This window comes from Penicillium citrinum (assembly GCF_028827155.1).
Source record: "Penicillium citrinum strain IBT 23319 chromosome Unknown utg000001l:1.0-4955037.0:1.0-4956770.0, whole genome shotgun sequence".
Lineage (NCBI taxonomy): Eukaryota > Fungi > Ascomycota > Eurotiomycetes > Eurotiales > Aspergillaceae > Penicillium > Penicillium citrinum.
The window spans coordinates 2242887-2263767 of record NW_026622686.1 but is presented as its reverse complement, the minus strand read 5'-3'; the positions used below and the strand labels follow the sequence as shown (position 1 = coordinate 2263767).

The window sequence follows — 20881 nt, the reverse complement described above, 5'->3', positions numbered from 1 at the left end:
CAACATTACATATTTCCTAAATGCAGGCTGTCAAGCCCAAGGAAATGTAACTCTGTGAACGAACAGTCCTCAAGCACGGAGCCTATGTCGTGAAACAGGCCCATGTTGGGGCCTTCTCCCTCATGCTGGTGTGACATGTCCACATTTTCCAAAACTCTGTCTTCACATGGCTCTCCAAGCAGACGTAAGCTACCCTCTCTCTGGGAGTGAGACTTCTCATATTGCGAACAGGAAATAGATGCCAAGGCTTGGTTGACCACGCATTGGAAATTCTCGACATACTTAAGACAATTTCTGGCCAAGTCACTACCAGTGGCCATGAATTGTAGAGCACTCATTGCCATCCTGACTTTTGGGAATGATGCTAGACGTGGGTTTAAGACACTATCCAGGAGAACAATGATGGTTGCGGCGCTGCAGGTATGGAAATCAGTATAGGAAAATAGACCTAGTTGACCCGATCTTTTGAGGAGATCAATCAGATCAATTATCCTCGCTGCATGTTCCGCGCAAGCGTCCGATAGTCCTTGACTGTCTCCGTCTATCTCATGGCCATCTTTTATGGGCTCCTTGCTGAGTAAACTTCGAACCTTATCGATCAGGAAAGTGCGACCCATATAGATCCAGACCATGGAGTAGTGGAGTTGTAAATGCACGTTCATTCGTATGCAATTATCGTCAAGTGATGCTAATTGAGAAGGCAGACCTGATTTCCAAGACAAAAGCTGATTTCGGATATCCTTTGTCGAACCCTTACTCAGGGACCTGATGAGGATTAGCATGTCAACTGCAAATAATAACCGGCTTCCTGCATTTGGAATAAAACAGGCTTCTCACTTTAAACTGGTCACTTGATTGAGCAAGAGAGTCAACTTTGTATACGCTATCAGTCTTTCTGCTCTATGTGGGCCCAGAAAATCTAGATCAGGCAGCGGCTGGGGGAGGGGGCAGTCGATATCCTTGCCCTGTAGCATCTCGGGGTAGCCAAGGGAGAGAGCAACCTGTCTAAAGCTTTATTAGGTAAATTTAAATGTCAATGTTGCTTCGAGAGCAATACCGTTCAATGCTATAAATAGTCCAGAAAACACGGTTGCGGACCTCTGAACGTGACCGAGATGATGCTGAGCTAGCTGATTTTCGATGAAGGCGGAGGGCAATCGCAATGCGCAAAGCAAGTCCAAGATAACTGTAGCATGTTTCACTGCTGTAAATCGGCAGAACATACAGAGCGAGCAGCAGACAACTCAGCAAGCCCTCCAGGGAAGGGGAAGCTATTATCCACGGCACAAGTGTCTGCGCGCGTTGGAAAAATATCGCCCCTGGAATTCCTGCGTGGGCCGCATTCATGGCTTCCAAGTTACTCGAATGGCCACTATCATGTAGGTGAACAAACTGGCTGCCCATAGCGAATACATTGAGGGACAAACAAATGAAATCGAGACGGTAGTAGGACGTGGATAAACCACCGTCATAAAGTCCAGTTAGCTGTTTTCTGAACGAAATTTCATCAAAATAGTACCAGTTGGCCTCAGCATAGGAGAAGAAGGCCGACATGAGAACTTCGGCTGCGGCTCGTGAGGGGAAATCTTTCAAGATCCGCTGCCTGAGAATAGACTGATTTCCATAACATGATTCATATGTGGAATAAAATGGCTAATTGAGAAGGTCATTCAATATCAGAGAGAGAACCCTATATGACGCTGTTTGTCATTGTACATACGGTGTCTTCTGTGAAGTCCAGTCCCTCGGACTGGGAAACTGCCGCAGCGGCACGTGCAAGAAAGTCGCTGTGAGACAAAATATCCTCACCTTTAGTAGGATTAGCAGTAAAATCAAATGCACAATTGTGGCTGAATCTTGCGTTACCAGACTTCTGTCCCTCATTAAAGAGAGAACCTTCCGATGGTGTAGGTCTAGTTCCATTTTGCGATGGTTGTGTAGTAATATGACGAGGTGCATTCCTCTTTTTTGAGGAGACTTTTCCAAAGGTTTGTTGCGAGTCAGTCAGTATTCCCAAGAGGAAAGATAAATGGTGGGCCTTGAGACCGATCTCTGGGTATGATATATTAAATTGCGCTAAAACATCCTCATGATCAATGCGAGTCTGACTGCGCCGATTAGATTGCACCAAAACGGGGATCTTTCTCCTGTGTGAAATACCTAGATCCTGAATCAGCGGAGCTTTCACTCCTCATTTCAAAAATGCAGGTCAGACTGCTGTTCCTGCAATTCCTGCATGTGTTGGAAGAATCCAGTATGCATCGACGCTTGCGCAGGCGGCATTGGGTGCAGGCTTCGATAGTTCGTTTTCGTTGATCCAAAGGTACTTTGGGGCGGTTGCGTTTGGTGGAGAAATTTCTTGTTGATTCCTGCATTTTTGAAATATCATTTCACGCACTATCAAACAATTACAAAATAGAGACATGGGGTTCACGACCAGAGGTAGATGGGACCGAGGTTAGCTCCGGGAAAGGGGCCAGACAGATGGTCGGCCATAAACGCGCTTCCCGCTACTACAATAGTCCGGTTATTTACAATACAGCATCGAAACTAAGGCAGCGAAATATGGCTATTCCAAATGACTTAGCGTTTATTGGCATTTAGGGGTTTCGGAACAATTAGAGAGTTTAGGGGTGACACCGATTTTCGGAAATACTGTAGAGCAGCGCTATTCAATTAAGTGATAGAAACTTGACATCTATGAAAGCCCGAAGCCCATACTTTCTGCCTCCCATTTTCCACAAATTTTAAAAAGAACCAAATCTCAAGATATCGTGGTAATAAAAAGTTAAGCCATGAAAGAAAGCGTGTGATGATCTTTTCGTAAAGAAAGAAACGATTTTAAAGAAGAATATAAGACGCACAGTAGTGTAATTGCTGTCGTTGCAGAAAATACAGACTATTTGGCTTCAGATGTCACAAGGATAACCGAGTTAGCCCCGGTGACATGATTATCATAGTAGACAGAAGACAAGGCACCGTAGTATCCACAAGAATGTCCATCGAACCAGTATTCTGTATCTTTGTGTCTGTCTATACCTCACAATTGTGACGGTTGCGCTGCTCAAAATCTCCTGACCGCGACTCGCCAGAAGATATGAAACTCCAGCAAGTGATTTCAAGCAAGACATGATGATTTGAAACTTTTGTGTCTTCTATACAAAAGAGCGAGCAAGCTATGGAAAGCCGAAATATGTACGGTCTTGTTACGTCATTTCCTGTGGTGCCTATTCGAGTCAAAGTAACTGGCTGAACAGACTTTATAAGAAAGAACAAAACAAAGAAGATTAGAAAAGGATTGGGAATGGCCTCGATAGGCATGACGTTATAGATATGCTACATCGTCTTCCCTGCATCGCCTTCCGTCCTTTATTGAAAGGATATATGGACTGGCAAAAAAGGTATTTTGCCAGTCCATAGAGGTATTTGTACCATGCGGGTGTAGGATTTTATGCACAGTCACTATGAAACTACCAATACTAAGATTCGTTACGAGCACAACTACTAATAATAAGCCTACTAATGAAGAATATCCAAAAAATGATACCATTGTATACGAGTGGATCATTGGATGAATATATGTATTCGCGCTAACCACAACGGCGATGGTCCCAGCAGGGAAAAATGCTTAGTTCCACGTTTGTTTCGAACCATCAGTCACGTTTGTAATGAATTTCCTCATTTTCTGCTTTGATTGCCAATTTGGAAATGCCGGCCTGTCCGGAAATGACAAAATCGTGTTAAATCAACGCAAACTTGCCGGATAGCATCATTCATATGCTTACAAATGCGAAATATAACTTCAGCTATATAAGCGCTCGGTTGGGTAACGGCTTGTTTGCATTTCAGAATATCCTCTTTCTGTCAATCATGATCACAGCATTAACAAAACAAATGAAAGCTTGTCAAGCAATAAGTCCATCTCAGCAAACACCAGACAAAATATCTAACATAAAGAATGGAGTCTTAGTTGGAGTAAGGACATTGACACCCTTTCGACAATGATATCGAGACCTCTGGAGTCTTCCACGGGATACCTATCCTTATCGTGATACTAAGGTTCTCTAGGCCGGAGGCAAGTTTGGTTCACATGTTCTCGAAGCATTTCTTACCTCTAGCAAATTCAACATAACCATTCTATCGAGGAAATCGTCCACTGGTGTCTTCCCTACTAGTCCTTGAATTGTCAAATTCGACTATAGCCATGAATCCCTTGTTTCTGCTTTCCAGAGCCAGGATGCTGTTATCAGTATTGTTGGAAGAGCCGGCTATACCACCAGAAGAAGCTAGTCGATGCTGCACTCGCTGCCGGGGTTAAAAGATTCACTGCTAGCGAGTTTGGTAATAATGATGAGAGAGTCAAAGCTCTGGCTCCAATTCTGGAAGGTAAAAAGAGCGAAAATCGATTACCTGAAGCAGCATGAACATCAGATGAGTTGGACCACTGTCATCACGGGTGCGTTTTTCGACTATGTAAGTTTGAAATCACCGGGTTCACTCAACCCTCCATATATTGGGGTCCATTGTCTTATTCGCGGTGGTCTGGACTTTGATTAACTCACTGGGGAAAATCTATGATCTGTTAATGTTTTCTTTTTTCCACTGGCATGAAAGCTCCTGACACGCTCACTTGGCAGGCTATCCGAATCGGATTTTTAGGATTCGACACCAAATCCCACGAAGGAACCATTTACGACAATGGTATCATTCCCACATCCGTCAGCACCCTCCCTCAAATCGGCCGTGCTTTGGTTGCTATCCTCCAAAATCCTGAAATCACGACAAATAATTAAGTCTACGTGGAATCGTTCACAGTCACCCAAAACGAGGTCCTCGGGGCTCTTGAGAAGGCCACTGGCCAGAAATGAAAAGTTCAGAATGTTGATCTTAAACCCTTAATCGAAGAAACCACCAAAATTTTCAACCAAGGAGGCCTCGCGGCTGCTCGTATCTTGAACTTGGCGGTTGGACATGCAAAGATTCCGGATGGACCATATGGTGATTGGAGCAAGGTGCCTGGCGGATCATGGAATGAGAGCTTGGGACTGGAGAAGGAGGAGTTGGATCATGTTGTTCAGGCACTCTTTAGTGAAGATGTTTGGCTGGCAAGATCTAATCCGTGCTTAAGGAATTAACTATTGAGCATTGTGTAATCTCAATTGGAAAGGTACCAATGATAAGAATGGCCAGCAAACATTGAGATCGTTTGAAATACCTATTATACTACTATGAGATACACCAGCACGAATGGACCATTCAAGTCTCACTTTTGCTTCAAATCATGATCTCGTCATATGGCCTACTAAAATATGGATTGGATACTACTAATGGAAAGCTCAAGATCATGAAATCTTATCAGATGTATTCATATTCTCATCCAAATATATTCAAATCCATATATGATATAAGGTATATGTATAAACATCCACGAAATCCACGAACAATTTACTGCCTCAAATCCACTCCAATACTAGCCAAATACTCACACCTCTCCCTCTGAGCCTGCGAAACACTCTCCATCCGACTCTCATTCGTCCTAATAAAAACTCGCCGATAATCACCCCAAGTCTCCCACTTGGGACTCCCCTGGATACCGATACGTATTCGGATTCAAACTTCGCACAAAACTAGTCCAATACCCCTGCATCACCGGAATGATCGGTGCATTCGTAGTATAATATGAATCAGGCGCGACGCCACTGACATGATCTGGGCCCCAGATGGCATTTACTTCGACTGTATGAGTCGTTCCTTCGCCGATGGCCTCGTGGTGTGGATCTTGCACGGCATAATGGTAGTTCCAGCTTGGAGCACCTGCTTTAGCATATATGCTGGACATTTCGACTCCTGGGCATATGTAGCGGAGTTCGCCGTATGCAGTACTTGCTGGAGGCCAGTAGGGTCCTGAACCTGGGTAGACTTTTTTCTTATCTGGTGTGAGGTAAATGTCGTTAATTCGTGAGATTTGGTCTTTGGATACACTTGGAAAATTGTCGATGAGGAATTGGTCGGCGGCTGCGACTGTGGATGTATTCTTTGGTACGAAGATAGTACCTTCGTCTGTGTCGTCACCGAAAATGACAGGTACTTTAATAAATTTCCCTTCGCGGAAGAGGCTCAGCGTATGATCTTGGACGAGATCGCCATCAATCGTCGGGCTGTATAGGTAAAGCGGATTATTCTTGCCTCCTGGTAGGGGTGTTTTGATATTGTTATTTTGGAGGGTTGTTATATCGAGGCTGCGTAGACATGCCAGGGTATCCTGTCTCCCGCTGCACCCTGTTCGACTGACTAATTTGTTGTAAGAAAATTGGCTTTCAGAAACATTAAGCATTGTTCCAAAGCTTTGCGATTCGGCTGCAGCGCCGACAAACAGGCCATCATCACGACCGCCATATGCAGATAGTAATAGGGTTACTGATGCGCCTCCAGCGCTATCACCGCCGATGACAATGTGATCAGGATCACCTCCAAACTATTCAAAAATAATTAGAGCATTGCAAGCCATGGGGCAAGTTTCCTGGGATTACCTTGCTGATATGCTTTTTTACCCATTTCAAAGCTTTGATTTGGTCCTTCAATCCGTTATTGAGATTGCCCTCCTTCTCCACTTCATCACCGGCGAGAAAGCCGTAAGGCCCCACTCGGTAGTTGAATGTGACGACAAGCATCTTATGATCGGACGCTTCGACTAGGCCCGTGCCATTATAGTTGGCATTCGAAAGCTCAGCGAAGCCCCCACCTTGGATGAAAAAGTAGACGGGTAGCTTCTTCTTGGCCTTTAACGCATTTGTTGGGGCGTAGACATCTAAAAAGAGACAATCTTCGGATTTCAATCTTGGAATTGGTGTATTGAGATTATTTGCGACTGGGAGGCATACGAAGCCATGCTATAGAATAAAGATGATTAGTTACACATCTTCCCACTCGCTCACTCACCCTATATACTGTAGACTTCCAACACATACATTATTTGCTTTCTGCACCCCTTGCTGTGTTGGAGGATCTTGAGGAGCAGCAAATCGTAAATTCCCGACTGGAGGAGCAGCAAAGCGCATTCCCAGCCACTGCGAGACACCATTTGGCAACGAACGTCCTTGGTAACTCGCATATCCCAGATTAACGACTGGGGATTGCGCAAAGGCTAGAGAGAACCAGAAAAAGAGGTATAATAACTCCATCATGGAGTCAAATGCAGCTTTGAGAGACTGATTCTGGCAGCATAACCATGTAATAAAGGAAGGTCGGGAGATAAAAGAAGAACCGAGAGCTGCAGAAGAGGCACAAGACCAGACGAAAAGGACGAGACTCAAAGCCTCGTCTAATAAAGGAGGCATCATCAAGACCCGACTAGACCAAAGCCCCCTTTAAGGCCTGGCCGAAAAAAAGAACAAATCAATTCCGGGTTATTTTCCCTCCCTTGCGTTGGCAGCTTGCAGGGGAGGAAAAAAGAAAAGAAAAGACAAGAACAAACAAAAACAAGCAAAGCTCTTCCATTTTCGGCCAAGTCGATCTCCACTTTCTCCCCGCAAAAGTAAAAATATTCCCATTAACGTCCGTCCAGCTTGTTTGCATCATGCATCTTCCAACCATGTCACCCAATCATGAAAATGAGGCGGATGAGGATGATTACATGTCCATGATCATCGAGGAGCCTAAGCAAAAGGAAACTTTCTCTCAGAAAAAGCGCCGAGAACAACGCGAAGTGAGCTCCCCCTCTTCTCCTCTTCTCGTCCCTCTCCTCACCTCTGCACCTCCTCTGCATCCCCTGGTCACCAGGATTGACGATCATCCCACTAACCCATGACCTCGTTTTGTCTAGGCCGAAGCCCGCGGAAAAGTCCCCTCCAAAGCCGAACGCGCCGCCCAAGAAGCCGCCCGCCGCGATGAAGCTCTTTCAAAAAGTACCTTAGACCCAACGAATAAAGGGTTCAAGATGATGGCAAAACTAGGTTTCAAAGCAGGACAATCACTTGGCAAAGCCCCATCAGATGAAAGCACAAACAAAGATAATACCGCCCAACATCAAACAAGTCATCGATCCGAACCCTTGAATTTAGTATTCAAGGAAGATCGAGGTGGAATCGGTCTAGATAATGAGAAAAAGCGCAAGATTCGCGAAGAAGCGGAAGAAGCAAGCAAGAAAATCAAACAAGATGAAGGAGATTATCGTGATCGTGTCCGCGAAGAACGTGAAACACGTCGGACAGAAGCACAATTTCGCGCGGCGCAGAAAGTTGCTGAACGATTAGATACTGAGGAGTCACAGCCAAATCCCGACAAGAATGAATCGGATCAAAAAGAAGGTCAAAATGAAGATCGAGATCAATCCAACGATCATAAAAATAATGAATCCGCCTCATCTAACCCCGCAAAACAAAAACAAAAACAACAATACAAACCAACATCCCAAATCAACATTCTATACCGAGGTCTAATCCGCGAACGCGAAGAAAAAGACCGAACAATTCAAGCCCGTCATATCCTCCAATCATCACTCCCATCATCATTTTTCCCAAAAGCTCGACTCCCCGGCTTTTCCGAAAATGAATATTCACTTAATGACCAAACAGCTCTCGGACAACGAGATTCAGTCGATCTCGAGCCATACACGTCTGCCGTGGAACAAGAAATTGAAGAAGAAGATCCGGAACTCGATGCTTTCAATGAACTTCCTGCTTCGGAGCGCTTGATGAAAATAGTTCTTTACTTGAGAGAACGTTTTCGGTACTGCTTTTGGTGTAAGTTTCGGTATGAGAATGATCAGGAGTTTGAGGGGTGTCCTGGTATTACGGAGGAGGATCATGATTAATTAGTTTATTTGCACTAAATTATGGATATAAGATTGGATCAGATGAGGTCAGAGAAAAGTACACCGTATACACGTGCGGAAATCCATTTGCTTTCACGATATAAATGATACAAAAACCGATTGACTCCGGGGTAATCCTAATATACAAATGAGTCCTGGTATCATATATAAAAAAAAATCCAAACCCAAAACTGAACAAAACAATCAACTTGTTCCTTTCCATCCAAGCACAAAAATGACAATTCGCACTGAATCTCAAAACATATGTACTCATTGAGCAGAGGTTGAACCAAGAGAATCCATCAAAGCAGTCAAAGAGCGACTCTTCATCTTCTGCAAAGACCGATAGCAACCCTCACAAATTCGCAACGAACAAAACACACACCGATGTCGAATCTCCTGATCATGTTTATGACACGTCATACAGGGAACGGGACACCAGACATTCTGCGCAATCGGCATATTGCGATGTTCCTGGAAACAGGCGAAATGGACTTTATTCAGTGGTGCTGCCACGGGCTCGATGTCTGCTAGGCCTGGTGGGCCTGATGCTTCGTTGCTGGACATGGGGTCTAGTTCTAGAGGGGTTGTTGCGCCTTCGGGTGTTGGAATGAAGTCTTCCAGTGGGGTTAGGGCTTCGGATTCCTCTTCTGTTGGAGGTGTAGAGAGGGTGACTGGTGGTGGAGTTGGTGGGAGTTGTTGGTTTTGTAATTGTTGGGCTGGAGCTGGAACTGCGACGGGAACTCTAGCTGGAATCGGAGCTTTGGCTTCGATTTCTGGAGGTGTGTTTTGTGGTGCGACTGGGGGAGTAGGTGGGAGTGACTGCTGCTGCTGCTGTTGCTGCTGCACAGGTACCGGCTGCGGCTTTGATAGCTGCGGTGAAACAGGAGTTTCTGTCTGACGGATACCCTGAGGAGCTTTAATTGTAGCAGGAGACTCTGGATCTTGTTCTAGTGGAGGTGAGACCGGAGTTGTCGTAGATCCAGCTTGTCGCAACCCTAGAGATGGAGTTGGCGGCAAGGGTTGTTCCTGTTTTGGCGGGGAAGTCGAGATAGCCGGAGAGATAGCAGAGAAAGCGGAACGAAGACCGTGTGCCTCCGAGGGAGAAGTTTCAGTCGGACGAGGAGTAGAAGTCGTAGTAGTAGTATTACTTCCGACAGATTTGCGAGGAGGGACTTTGGTAGAGAGACTGGGCCGCGGGGGCAGTTCCTTCTTTGGGCCCGATGGAGGGATTGGAAGGTCCTTGGTTGGGGGAGGAGCAGGTGGAGGATAAGATGAGCCCGTGGATGGAATTACGGGAACAGATTCTTCTTCAGGAGTGCGCGACTCATTGGATTTAGATCTGTGAAAGGAGAATTGCGAGACTGAGGCGGCAGTACCGGCTTTCATAGCCGTGAGAGATGGGACGCGCAGACCACGAGGGCGTTTTTCCGAATCAAAAATGGCCATTGTGGACGCAAGCAGCCAGTGGATACGACAAAAAATTATGCGCCGGAGAGTTTAGAGGGCAAGAGTAGCGAGGGTTCTCCGGTGAAGAAGTATGAGGCTATACTGTACTGCAGCTATCGGCGCCACCGGCAGATAAGGACGATCACGATGTGGCTGAGTGTGTGTGTGTGATGTGTATATCCTAGTAGTAGAGAGAGGACAGAGGAGAGAAGAAGAGAAGAGAGAGTTGTGAGAGATCAGAAAAAGAATGAACCGATCAGAAAATAGAAAATAGAAAATAGAAAATCAAAAGAGGAGAAAAATGAGTTGACTCCGTTAATCTTAGGGAAGCAAGTTTTCGTTCGCGGTGAATCCACTTTCGGAGCCAAAACCGTCTCTGATTGCATCCAATGAATTAGTACATAGTACATAGTAAAGTACACACAAAATTACCATGTGCAGCACAATCCGTCAATAAGTACAGTGTACTGCTTCCATTCCTATGCCATCATCCATTACGGAGTACTGGAATTTGACCTCATCGCCGGGATCAGCCAGATCATCCCCCGATCAGCCGTTTGACCGGAATGGGCAATTTGATTGCAGTGGGTACACACCATTCACCGTGTAGGGGTACACATGGTGTATTTGTTTGGTGTATCTCATCTCATTTTAATCTTTGCCGAGTTTCATCTAACCATGGCGCAGTGGGGGCGATTGGACTAAATTGGACCCATCGGAAAGAAATGAGATGCACTAATGTCAATAGATCGAGTATCCCCTGAAACTTCCACAGTCAACAGCCAACAGCCAACAATCAAACGGTCTTCACATTCCACGATCTGCCGGGCGTGGCTGGTTTCGTCATAGCAAATCCCTCAATAATAATCATACACAGTATAGTACAGTAATACTCAATATTGTATATCATTTTGGCTATAATTTAGATGAAGAATATAATTTAATTCTCTTCACCAACAGGCATATACGATCGGCGTTCCCGTGCAGCCTAAAGAAGGGTTGTTAGTCACCACTTCCACTTCCATCCACAAACTCTGCTGTACTGTGCAATCAACCAAGAATGCTCACCTCAAGATATCGCTCAATCCACGGCTTACACGCTGCCCAAGCAAGTAATCCTCCCGTCGCAAAGATGAAGATAAAAACAACCGCTTCGTCTTTCCGCGAATCACGCTCTATCAACGTTCAATAGTTAGTACTAGCTCGTATTGCATCCTGCTTGATATGTCGATCTTCATATACTCAACTCATGAGTATACGGTGTGCGAAGTACGGAATCCTCCGTACACCGCACCCAATTCCTATCAACCAGACACAGACACAGATAAAAGAAAAAAAAAAAACTCACGGAAACAAGTAGTAACAACATCCTCCTCCTTAGCCCCTTTACAAGTCGGTAATTCGTAGTTTAGGCAGAATTTCCGATTACAGTCGTTGCAGGTGAGTTGGCGATACCCTTTACTCTTTGATGTCGCCCGTTTCGATAGATCACCTCCATCACCGCCCTCAGTCCCCTCGACTGATTCATCAATGGTATCATCGCGATCTTCTAGCGCCGGCGCCGTAATCTCAGAATCAAATTCGGACTCCAGCCTATCTATCGCGCGATGGTACAAATTCATCACATTGTCCAAGGGGTCGGATCCGGATTTCGCGGGGTCGAGTGGGATGATTGTGCTATTGGAGAAACATGTACATTTGCAAAATGATGTCGGTGCTACATGGGCGTATATGTGAGCTAGTGTCTTCCAATGTCAAGCTGGGTAGCTGTGAGGCTACGCGGACTCTGAGTGAAGGTCGGACGCGTATCGGTTTACTTACTGGATGCTCTTGTTAATGTTGTGATGGAGAAGAGGAGGGTTAGCAGAAGCAGCCAGTGCATTCTGTTTCCCTGTTTACTCCCATGGACCTGCATCGCGATGGAAGTTGGATTATCGTCGCTGTCTGCCGGCGTCGTTATCGCAGTTATTATCGGAGTAGGCGGTCAGTCATCCCATTGTAGCGCCAACGCCGACACTACTACATACCATATGTAGGGTATATCAGTATACACGCTTTGATATGACAGATTAAAAGTATTATTCATACACTTCCATACTCACCTTCCTTAGATGATTAAACCCGATTCTGCCTAGGGTTAACCATGTTCCACTTGAAACTTGGGCAACTTCCCAGGTCAACTCGTCATTTAAGTCTAAATTTATTGAAATTCTCCTTATATGGTCTTCATCAAGACTACCAACCCTTTCCATCCTCAATCCCAAATCAAATAATATTGGTATTCGGCATTCGACATTCGACAATCCCTGAAATGATATAGTATATCATTACTAGTAGAATGAATTATACTCTATGCAATACTAGTACAAACAGCGATCGCTGAAAATGCTATTATGACCTCCCCTTCATACCCTTCTTACGATTCTCTCTCTGTCTCTGTTCCTTGGCTGCATCCCGCCGCCTTTTCTTCCAAGCACGATTGTTATCACCACGATTCTCCCAAAACCACTTCGTAAACTCCGTATCATCCTTGGCATCCACAGTAGAGCTTCGGGATTTAGAAACGGGAGTATCGATCGACGCGTCGTCGTCCATGCCATCTTCCTCATTCCAGTTAATGCGTCGGTTGATCATCGTCGTGTCTGGGGTGGGCGCTGCACTTCGAAGACCGCGATCTTGAAGGTCCCTCTTTGTGAATGGCGTTTGGGGTGCGACAGATTGTGTCTCATCTTCCGATTCGATGTCGCCGTTTCCGAAGAAACTGAATCCAGCGTTGGTGTCCTCTGCTGGTTGTTGTTCAGCATTTGGGGCTGGTCGCTTGAATAGAGCTTCTAATGGGTGGACTTCTTGAGACACAGGTTCCTCTGTTTTCTCCTCCTGTTTGTTTACCGATTGTGACTCCGATTCTGAGTTGGAGTCTGAATCTGAATCCTCTGAGGTGGGTGGTGTAGCCTTGGAAGGGGTTGTCTTTGGAGGTTCTTGGTCTGTAGGAGCTTCCTCCATGGCAGAATCATCAGAGGAATCACCAGATGAGTCGTCGTCGCTGTCTGAATCAGAGCTCTCGTCCGACGAACCACTGGACGATGTCCAATCTTCGGATTCGCTGGAGCTTTCCGGTTTGCTTTCAGGAACCTTAGACTTCTTTGCCGAGCGTTTCTCCTTCGTTCCAGCGACCTGGCCAGGTCGATAATTGTCCTTTCGACTCTTTTTACTCGCAGATTCTTTCACATCCCCCGAAGCATCAATCCAACCCTTCTCCTCGTCGAACGCGGTTGTTGGTTTCGTCTCCTCCCCACTCGACCGCAAGAAGCTTGGCTGCGTATACGTCTTCTCAAACTCGTGAACAATAGTCTCCTTTGAAGACTTCTTCTTTTTCTTGGCCTTTTTGTCCTCGGATTCCTCTGCGGCTCGATTAGGCGGGAGATTTGTGCGGAAGAGTAGCTCCGACTTATCGGTATACTTGGACTTAGGCTGAGGCTTTTCCTTCTTGTCGTTCTTGCTCTTCTTCTTGTCGGACCTGTGTTTATCCTTTTTGGAAGACTCCGTCCACCCTCTCTTCACTTTACGGTCTGCCGGTAGCTCAAAGCCTTCCAGGACACCATCTTCCGGTTTGGACTTCTTAGACTTTTTCTTTTCTGCGGGTGGTTCATCGGCGATCTCTTCCTCGTGTCTCTGTCTCTTAGATGGACGAGCCGTCTCAATTTTAAATTTCTTCCCCTTGAGAATCTTGCCATTCAACTTCTTCTGAATCTTCTCCGCCTCCATTGTCGGCAATGTGATATATCCGTAGTTGTTTTCGGGGAATGTGGGAAGACTGTGGAAGGAAATGTCGGTGGCCGAAGGACGGACTGAAGGAGGTAGAACGGAGGGAAGAAGATCGGGATTCAAAGGAGTGATATGTAGTCTGGTAGTTGACTCTGTCATTGCAGAGAGAAATCAAATCGGGAATCTCCCGACTGGGGAGTCTCTGTAAAAATTGAAATGTTTTACAAGCAGCTCTTCTCCTCCCGTTTCTTTTTTTTTCCTTTGCGGACTCCGCATGGTATAAAACACACCGCCTTCCAATTTTGACATCCGCAGCTAATACTTTTTGCAGTAAGGCCAAATGGAGTCTATCAACGAAACATCCAATAAATCAAAAGAACACTTCAACTGTACGATTGACCGAAGCACTGGCCCATTTATTGAGGCTAAGTTGCGGATAGAGTATTTCCCCTCTCTCAGATCGACACACTGCAGGTGATACAGCATCATAGTACATAGTATTGGACAGCTAAACTATAACTATACTCAGTAGTCAATAGGAGAGCTGAGTAATCGCATGATCTGGTGATGACGAGACAAGCACACGACAATCCTCAAAGCATTCAGCTCGACATGTTTACTCTAGAGTAACTAATATAATGGCCATCACTAGTAGATTGTGATTGATTCTATCAGTGAATTCATGATTAAATAGTTAATTGACTAATTAGTACTAACACTCTACTCTATCCGCCACTTCCGATCTGGTCTTCTCTTTACCTCATTAGTTCATCCTCCCTTTCCTTTTCAACCCTTTCCCCAGATCTTATACCATCTCATCCCTCCCTCCCCCGCTTCCTACTCTTTCCCTCCTCCACTTCCCCCCCATCCTCCCCCTCCGATGCTGTCCCTGTCCCTGTCCCCTGCATCCGTGCGGTGCTTCTTTTAAACCTGAACGTTCTCTTGTCTGAAAGTACCCACTCCGACCTTTCTCCCCTTTGGGGGCCCTTTCCTCTCCGATCGGAGTTACGCCGCCGCGTGCCGTTGGGGGAGAGTGTGTGTCTTGACATCGGCTCTCAGCCTCAGCCTCAGCCTCAACCCCTCCTCTCATCAAGTATCCCCCATCATCACCATGGGAAACTCCCAGACTAAGGAATCGCGAGCTTCGGCGCCACATCGTCGAAGTCAACAATGGTCCTCTGGTGCTTCCGAAGGCCCCGCCCGCCCTCCATATCAGGGACCTCGGTCGGGCAGAAGTAGTCGACCCGACCTGTCTTTGCTGGGTATTGGAAGCAGCAGTAGTCATGATCGTGAAGTAGCGACTCTAGAGCATCGAAGGGAAACTAAACAAGAGCGAGAAGCACGTCGTTTGGAGAAGGAGCGAGTGGCTCGTATCAAAGAACGAGAGCGCAGTATGAGAGATGAGCATGTTGATGGTGGCTATCTAGTAACACAAGGTGTCTATGTGGGAACCGAGGACTTTAACAAAGCAGTCGTCAGACAGTTGATGGTGAGTTTGAATCTCTCTTCTCGGTATACTATGCTCGCAAAGCGTCGAGGGTCTAACGGTTCCCTGGGCTAGATTGAACGTCGACTCGCTCCATTCTGGAGAGGCTTGAATGACTTCTCCGAATCATGGGCGGAGCATCAACTAATGGCGGCAGCTCGGGGAATGGATATCCCTCCACCTGATGAGATACCAGCTGAGCTAGAGTATACACCTCCCAAGGCCGCCGACACAAAGGAGCCTACCGATACAACAAACATTCAACATCTCACTGTTCCCATAACATCCCGCTCACAATCCGACAACTCAGATGTTTCACAGGTATCGAACCCTGCAACATCATTACCGTCGGCGACTTCACCTATCGCATCTGGTACATCAGCATCTCCTCTCTTCCGCACTCGTGCGAAGACCCTGGCAGCTCTCACGACATCAAAGCATGGCTCGCAGACCGATCTGACTCCCCGGGAGTTGCAACTTCCCCGGGACCCTTTCGTCAATGGTCAACCAATTGAAGTGAATCTTTATAAAGATGCGAGCGAGTGTCCGATCTGTTTCTTATACTATCCGCCGTACCTGAATCGTACGCGGTGCTGCGATCAGCCGATTTGTTCCGAATGCTTTGTGCAGATTAAGCGACCGGATCCCCATCCCCCAGAGCATGGCGAACCCGATCCGAACGCACCCGCGCCGACCGAGGGCGAACGAGCTGAACAGGAGGAAGGACAGCTTATCTCTGAACCATCTGCCTGTCCTTTCTGTGTTCAGCCTGAATTTGGAGTTACCTACGCACCACCTGCCTTCCGACGAGGCCTGACCTACGCAGCCGACCCGAACGCCCGATTCTCTCCCAATGTCACCTCTCCAGTATCTTCTACCTCATCTCTTTCCTCTGCAAACCTTGCTCCAGTAACTGGTCGTCGTCGCGCAACATCTTTGTCGGCTACTGATCCCACCGTGGTCACGACGGACAAGATTCGCCCAGATTGGGCTCAGAAATTGGCCAATGCCCGTGCACATGCTGCACGTCGTTCTGCGGCTGCAACTGCACTTCATACGGCAGCTTATCTGATGAACTCTGGTTCTAGTAATGATTCTCGTGGTCTCGGTTTAGGGCGAAGAGGTCTTCGACGAGCTACACACGGTGACTCCGGCCGGTCCGGATCCCCTGCTCTCAATGCGCTGGCGTTTCTCAGTGAGCGGCAGGAGCGAACACCTCGGGCTGCAGCTCCGGCTCCTGATACGGATTCCAATGAAGAAGGATCCGGCAACATTGCGCCCCCTCGTGACAGTTCAAGACGAACCCGAATCGATGATCTTGAAGAAATGATGATGATGGAAGCCATTCGGTTGAGCCTGGCCAGCGAGGAAGAGCGACGGCGAAGAGATGAAAAGGAAGTTCGGAAAGAGGCTAAGAGGAGAGAGAAGGAAGCCAAGAAGGCCGATAAGGCAGCTGACAAGGCGGCTCGTAAGACCGGCTTGTATAGCAGCAATACTAGCAATAATGCCAGCAGTGCCGCATTGCAAGTCCCCGGGGACACTTCATATAACAAGGTTGCCAGTAGCGCCTCGTCTATCGGCGAAGAGCCATCATCCACAGCGGGCAAGGGCAAAGGTGTTGAACGCGGGCCTACTTCGACTGCTCATGATAGCATTGGCGAACAGGATGAAACTTTAGCGGAACCTTCAAAACAATCTCAACTGCGTCACGTTTCGAGCGCAGCTTCTTCGGTCTCCTCGGTCATGGAAACTACTCCAGATGAGCGATCCACTGGCGACAATACTGCGGATGGTAGCAACCCGTCCTTGGAGCCTATGTTCAACTTTCGCAGTTTAGCCGCTGTCATTGGCGACGAGGAAAAGGGTCACGAGTCGGAGCATGTGGAAGATACCTCTCACCAGCCTCATGGCGAGGGCTCTTCTAGTGCAAACCCATCGATTCACCAGCCATATTCTGAACAGAACAACCCTGAATCGACCACTGATTCGAATACGATTGCTCATGTGGAGGATAAGGAGGGTTCCGGGAGCATTTTGCCCAAAGAGTTAGAGACCCGCTCGGTTGAAATCACAAGCGATTCCACGAACACTGCCTAAATTTCGTCTGTTCCAGGCCGTGCTCCATTCACTTTTTCCACCTACATTTCCTTTTTCCTTCTTGCTTTGTGTTTCTCTCCCTACTTTCTCTCCCTACTTTCTCTCCATCATTTCTCCCCCCCCCCCTTCTCTCTTATCTTCTTTTCCTTGGTTTTCCGTGTGACACCACGCTGCATGAAATCGATTAGCTGGCGCAGTTGGGGAATTGGTCGTAGTTTCTAGCATTCAATTCTCTCTACCCTTGAGGTTTCAGTTATTTTGTTTTCGTCAGAATTGTTTGTTATCGAGAGCAACTACTCATCCTTGAATCAATAGATTTCTATATCAGCCGACTATCTTTGTACTATCTCAGTAATTCTACCAAGTAGTAGTGGAATTATATACCTCCTTGTACCTATGATACTTGTATGACATCTTTTCAAACTACTTTGTTTCCCACAAAGTGTCGGCCATACATATAATCTCCCGTCTCTGCATAATGAGCATGCACGTGTGGTGCAATGCTAATCTTGTTTTCGCTGCGGGTCCGGCAGTCAATGGGCGAATTTTTATTGGACGATAAGCCATTAAGAAACCCCACCAACGGGCACTAAGCCCAAACGTGGATGGGCGTGGGGCGAGGCTCCGTGCGTGGGAGTATGGACAGTATTCCTATACATCATAGGGAAAGTAGAGCAGTGAGGGTATTTTAGTGAATTCAAATGTGATAATTCGATGGCCTGATACTACAAATATACTCTGAGTTTGTTCAGAAGGTCCTCATATGAAACCAAACTGTATAAGTCGGACATCGGATCTCGGCACTCACCGAAGTATATGGAAAGATAGTGAGATGGTCCGAGCTCGACCCCTCGCCACGCAAAGTTTTTACACTTCAGGCACAGGCACAATTGTCACACGACCTACAAATATTTGCAATGCTATCCCATTATCGTAAATATAATCTACATTATACGGAGCAGAATTCCAATATTGGTCTAGTCTATGCAAATTGGTATCCTCTTCTAGTATTTTTGTCCATTTATAGCTTCCCCAATCCCCCCCAATCAAGGGATACCGAACTCGGTTTATACGTATCTGAGCGTACCGCTCCCGGTTCAAAGTTGGGTAACGAACCCGACGCAGATTCTTAACCCCCTCTTCCTCCACTCATCCTCTTCTACTTCTTCTTCTTCTTTTTTCCCTCTCATAATCTTCTTCTTCATTTCAAACTTTTCAATTTACACTCTCTACACCCACTATCCACTCGCAAATTTCTCTCGAGAAATTCGACCTTTCCATCAACCCACTTTGCTCTGAACACGAACACCCACCCACCAATTTCAAAGTGTCAAGCATAGACTGTGGAGGACGGATTGTCGTAAGGTTCAAAATAAATCTACAGAACGATGGTATTAACACCACCAAGATCTCCCTCCCACGACGACAGTTTCCCCACTACTCAACTATTCCTCCTCTGTAAGTGACCCCCTCCAGTCAATTATCCCCCTCCCCCACCTTTACCTCCCCAGTCACCTCCACTAACAGCTATCAGCAATATGTCGCGTGGCCGAACCAATCGCCCTCACCTCCATCTTCCCATACTCATGGGTAATGATTAAGGATTTCAACATGGCTGAAGGCGCCGATGCCTCGCTCTATGCAGGAATTCTGATTTCCGCTTTTTCCCTCGCTGAGGCCCTGACGGGTATGTTCTGGGGTAGTCTCTCAGACCGACTTGGTCGAAAGCCCATTCTTTTATCTGGGTGCTTTGGAACAATGCTTTCGCTACTTATGGTAGGGTTCGCGCCTAATTTCTGGGTTGCCCTTATCGGACGGGCGTTTGGTGGTGCTTTGAATGGGAATATTGGGGTTATTCAGACGATGGTTGGCGAGTTGGTTAAGAGGCCAGAGCATGAGCGTATGTATACCATCTTTGTCGAAGTGTTTGAATATTTGTTTGACTTGGCGCTAATTGGGTTATAGCTAGGGCTTATGCTATTATGCCGTTTGTTTGGTCAATTGGTACTATCATTGGACCTGGTAAGTCATTCCTAGAACCGGGTCTGTCGCAATGACCAAAATAAATGCTGACTGTGAACTAGCTATCGGAGGCCTTCTCGCGAAGCCAGCAGAGGCATACCCCTCTCTTTTTCCTGCCGACGGTCTTTTTGGCCGTTTCCCCTACTTGCTCCCTAATCTTGTCTGCTCCGTCCTGCTTTTCTTGAGTATCATCGGAGGTTGGCTGTTCTTGCAAGAGACACACCCTGACATGCAGCCCGGTAACAACCACCGTTTCTTCGAGCATACGTCTGTCGAGCAGCCTCTTTTGGCTACATCCGGAGCAACGGCCAATGCAGGAGTTGACCTTCGAGCTGAATCATACGGCACCTTCAATGAAGTCCACTTGCATGAAGATGAAAGTTGGGATGTCAATTCCGACGGTACATCTCCTGCGTGGAAGAAAAAGACTCCAAAGCCGAAGGCGTTCACATGGCGGGTGATTATGCTCGTCATTGCATTGACTATTTTCACATACCACTCAATGACTTATGATCACTTGCTTCCTATCTTCCTTCAGGACAAGAATCCCAGAGGTCCCTTGGCTAGTCCAAATTCCCTCTTCGACATTCCAGGTGGAATGGGCCTTTCAACTCGAACCGTGGGTGTTATAATGTCAACAGACGGCATTATCGCGCTCATCATTCAAAGTCTCATTTTTCCAACTCTAGCTGGATGGCTTGGTGTATGGAAACTTTTCATTCTTGTGACAACCCTCCACCCTATCGCATACTTCATGGTTCCATTCCTAGCTTTCCTTCCATCAAACCTCACCTACATAGGCATCTACGCCTGTCTTATCGTCCGCAACATCCTCTCCATCATCGACTACCCAGTCCTCCTAATTCTCCTCAAACAAGCCAGTCCCTCCGACTCGGTCCTTGGCAAAATCAATGGCCTCGCTGCATCAGCCGGAGCCGCAGCCCGTACCCTTGCACCTCCAATTGCTGGATATTTGTACAGTACTGGTGCCGAGTTGGGATGTACTGCTGTCGCTTGGTGGGGAAGTACATTCGTCGCTTTACTTGGAGTCTCGCAGCTCTGGTTCATTCAGCAAAAGAAGAATTCAACTGCAACTATTGAAGCAACGGCTTGTCATTATATTCCGGTTCCAGAACCCCCGAAGCAATCGGTACATATTATTGTGACTGATGCTGATGCGAGAACCGATTGAAGTACTTCTAACCCTGCGATCTTTCGCTGCAGGTTTGAACTGGCTTAATGCTGAGTTG

General features: G+C 46.7%; 10 protein-coding genes across 10 annotated transcripts; 4 read left to right on the top strand and 6 right to left on the bottom strand.

Moving 5' to 3' along the window:
* Window positions 1-5: 5 nt before the first annotated feature.
* N7469_000847 (fungal specific transcription factor domain-containing protein) lies at window positions 6-632 on the bottom strand (the record flags this gene model as incomplete). Its single annotated transcript, XM_056639767.1, has 1 exon — window positions 6-632. The coding sequence occupies one exon, from the start codon at window positions 630-632 to the stop codon at window positions 6-8; it is 627 nt and encodes a 208-aa protein (XP_056505524.1).
* Window positions 633-1026: 394 nt separating this feature from the next.
* N7469_000846 (fungal specific transcription factor domain-containing protein) lies at window positions 1027-2195 on the bottom strand (the record flags this gene model as incomplete). Its single annotated transcript, XM_056639766.1, is given in 3 exon segments — window positions 1027-1614; window positions 1721-2147; window positions 2161-2195. The coding sequence occupies 3 exon segments, from the start codon at window positions 2193-2195 to the stop codon at window positions 1027-1029; spliced, it is 1050 nt and encodes a 349-aa protein (XP_056505523.1).
* A 2412-nt stretch (window positions 2196-4607) lies between these two features.
* N7469_000845 (NAD(P)-binding protein) lies at window positions 4608-4793 on the top strand (the record flags this gene model as incomplete). Its single annotated transcript, XM_056639765.1, has 1 exon — window positions 4608-4793. The coding sequence occupies one exon, from the start codon at window positions 4608-4610 to the stop codon at window positions 4791-4793; it is 186 nt and encodes a 61-aa protein (XP_056505522.1).
* A 764-nt stretch (window positions 4794-5557) lies between these two features.
* Window positions 5558-7184, bottom strand: N7469_000844 (uncharacterized protein; the record flags this gene model as incomplete). Its single annotated transcript, XM_056639764.1, has 3 exons — window positions 5558-6475; window positions 6531-6890; window positions 6969-7184. 3 exons carry the CDS (start codon window positions 7182-7184, stop codon window positions 5558-5560), a joined length of 1494 nt encoding a protein of 497 aa, XP_056505521.1.
* A 407-nt stretch (window positions 7185-7591) lies between these two features.
* N7469_000843 (putative G-patch domain protein) lies at window positions 7592-8812 on the top strand (the record flags this gene model as incomplete). The annotated part of the gene is made up of 2 exons (XM_056639763.1): window positions 7592-7771; window positions 7823-8812. 2 exons carry the CDS (start codon window positions 7592-7594, stop codon window positions 8810-8812), a joined length of 1170 nt encoding a protein of 389 aa, XP_056505520.1.
* A 270-nt stretch (window positions 8813-9082) lies between these two features.
* N7469_000842 (uncharacterized protein) lies at window positions 9083-10261 on the bottom strand (the record flags this gene model as incomplete). The annotated part of the gene is made up of 1 exon (XM_056639762.1): window positions 9083-10261. The coding sequence occupies one exon, from the start codon at window positions 10259-10261 to the stop codon at window positions 9083-9085; it is 1179 nt and encodes a 392-aa protein (XP_056505519.1).
* A 940-nt stretch (window positions 10262-11201) lies between these two features.
* Window positions 11202-12143, bottom strand: N7469_000841 (uncharacterized protein; the record flags this gene model as incomplete). Its single annotated transcript, XM_056639761.1, has 4 exons — window positions 11202-11249; window positions 11330-11436; window positions 11610-11978; window positions 12083-12143. 4 exons carry the CDS (start codon window positions 12141-12143, stop codon window positions 11202-11204), a joined length of 585 nt encoding a protein of 194 aa, XP_056505518.1.
* Window positions 12144-12652: 509 nt separating this feature from the next.
* On the bottom strand, window positions 12653-14185 carry N7469_000840 (uncharacterized protein; the record flags this gene model as incomplete). Its single annotated transcript, XM_056639760.1, has 1 exon — window positions 12653-14185. The coding sequence occupies one exon, from the start codon at window positions 14183-14185 to the stop codon at window positions 12653-12655; it is 1533 nt and encodes a 510-aa protein (XP_056505517.1).
* A 952-nt stretch (window positions 14186-15137) lies between these two features.
* On the top strand, window positions 15138-17609 carry sip5 (Sip5p; the record flags this gene model as incomplete). Its single annotated transcript, XM_056639759.1, has 2 exons — window positions 15138-15515; window positions 15588-17609. 2 exons carry the CDS (start codon window positions 15138-15140, stop codon window positions 17607-17609), a joined length of 2400 nt encoding a protein of 799 aa, XP_056505516.1.
* Window positions 17610-18997: 1388 nt separating this feature from the next.
* N7469_000838 (MFS transporter) lies at window positions 18998-20823 on the top strand (the record flags this gene model as incomplete). Its single annotated transcript, XM_056639758.1, has 4 exons — window positions 18998-19067; window positions 19144-19509; window positions 19575-19631; window positions 19694-20823. 4 exons carry the CDS (start codon window positions 18998-19000, stop codon window positions 20821-20823), a joined length of 1623 nt encoding a protein of 540 aa, XP_056505515.1.
* Between the last annotated feature and the right edge of the window lie 58 nt (window positions 20824-20881).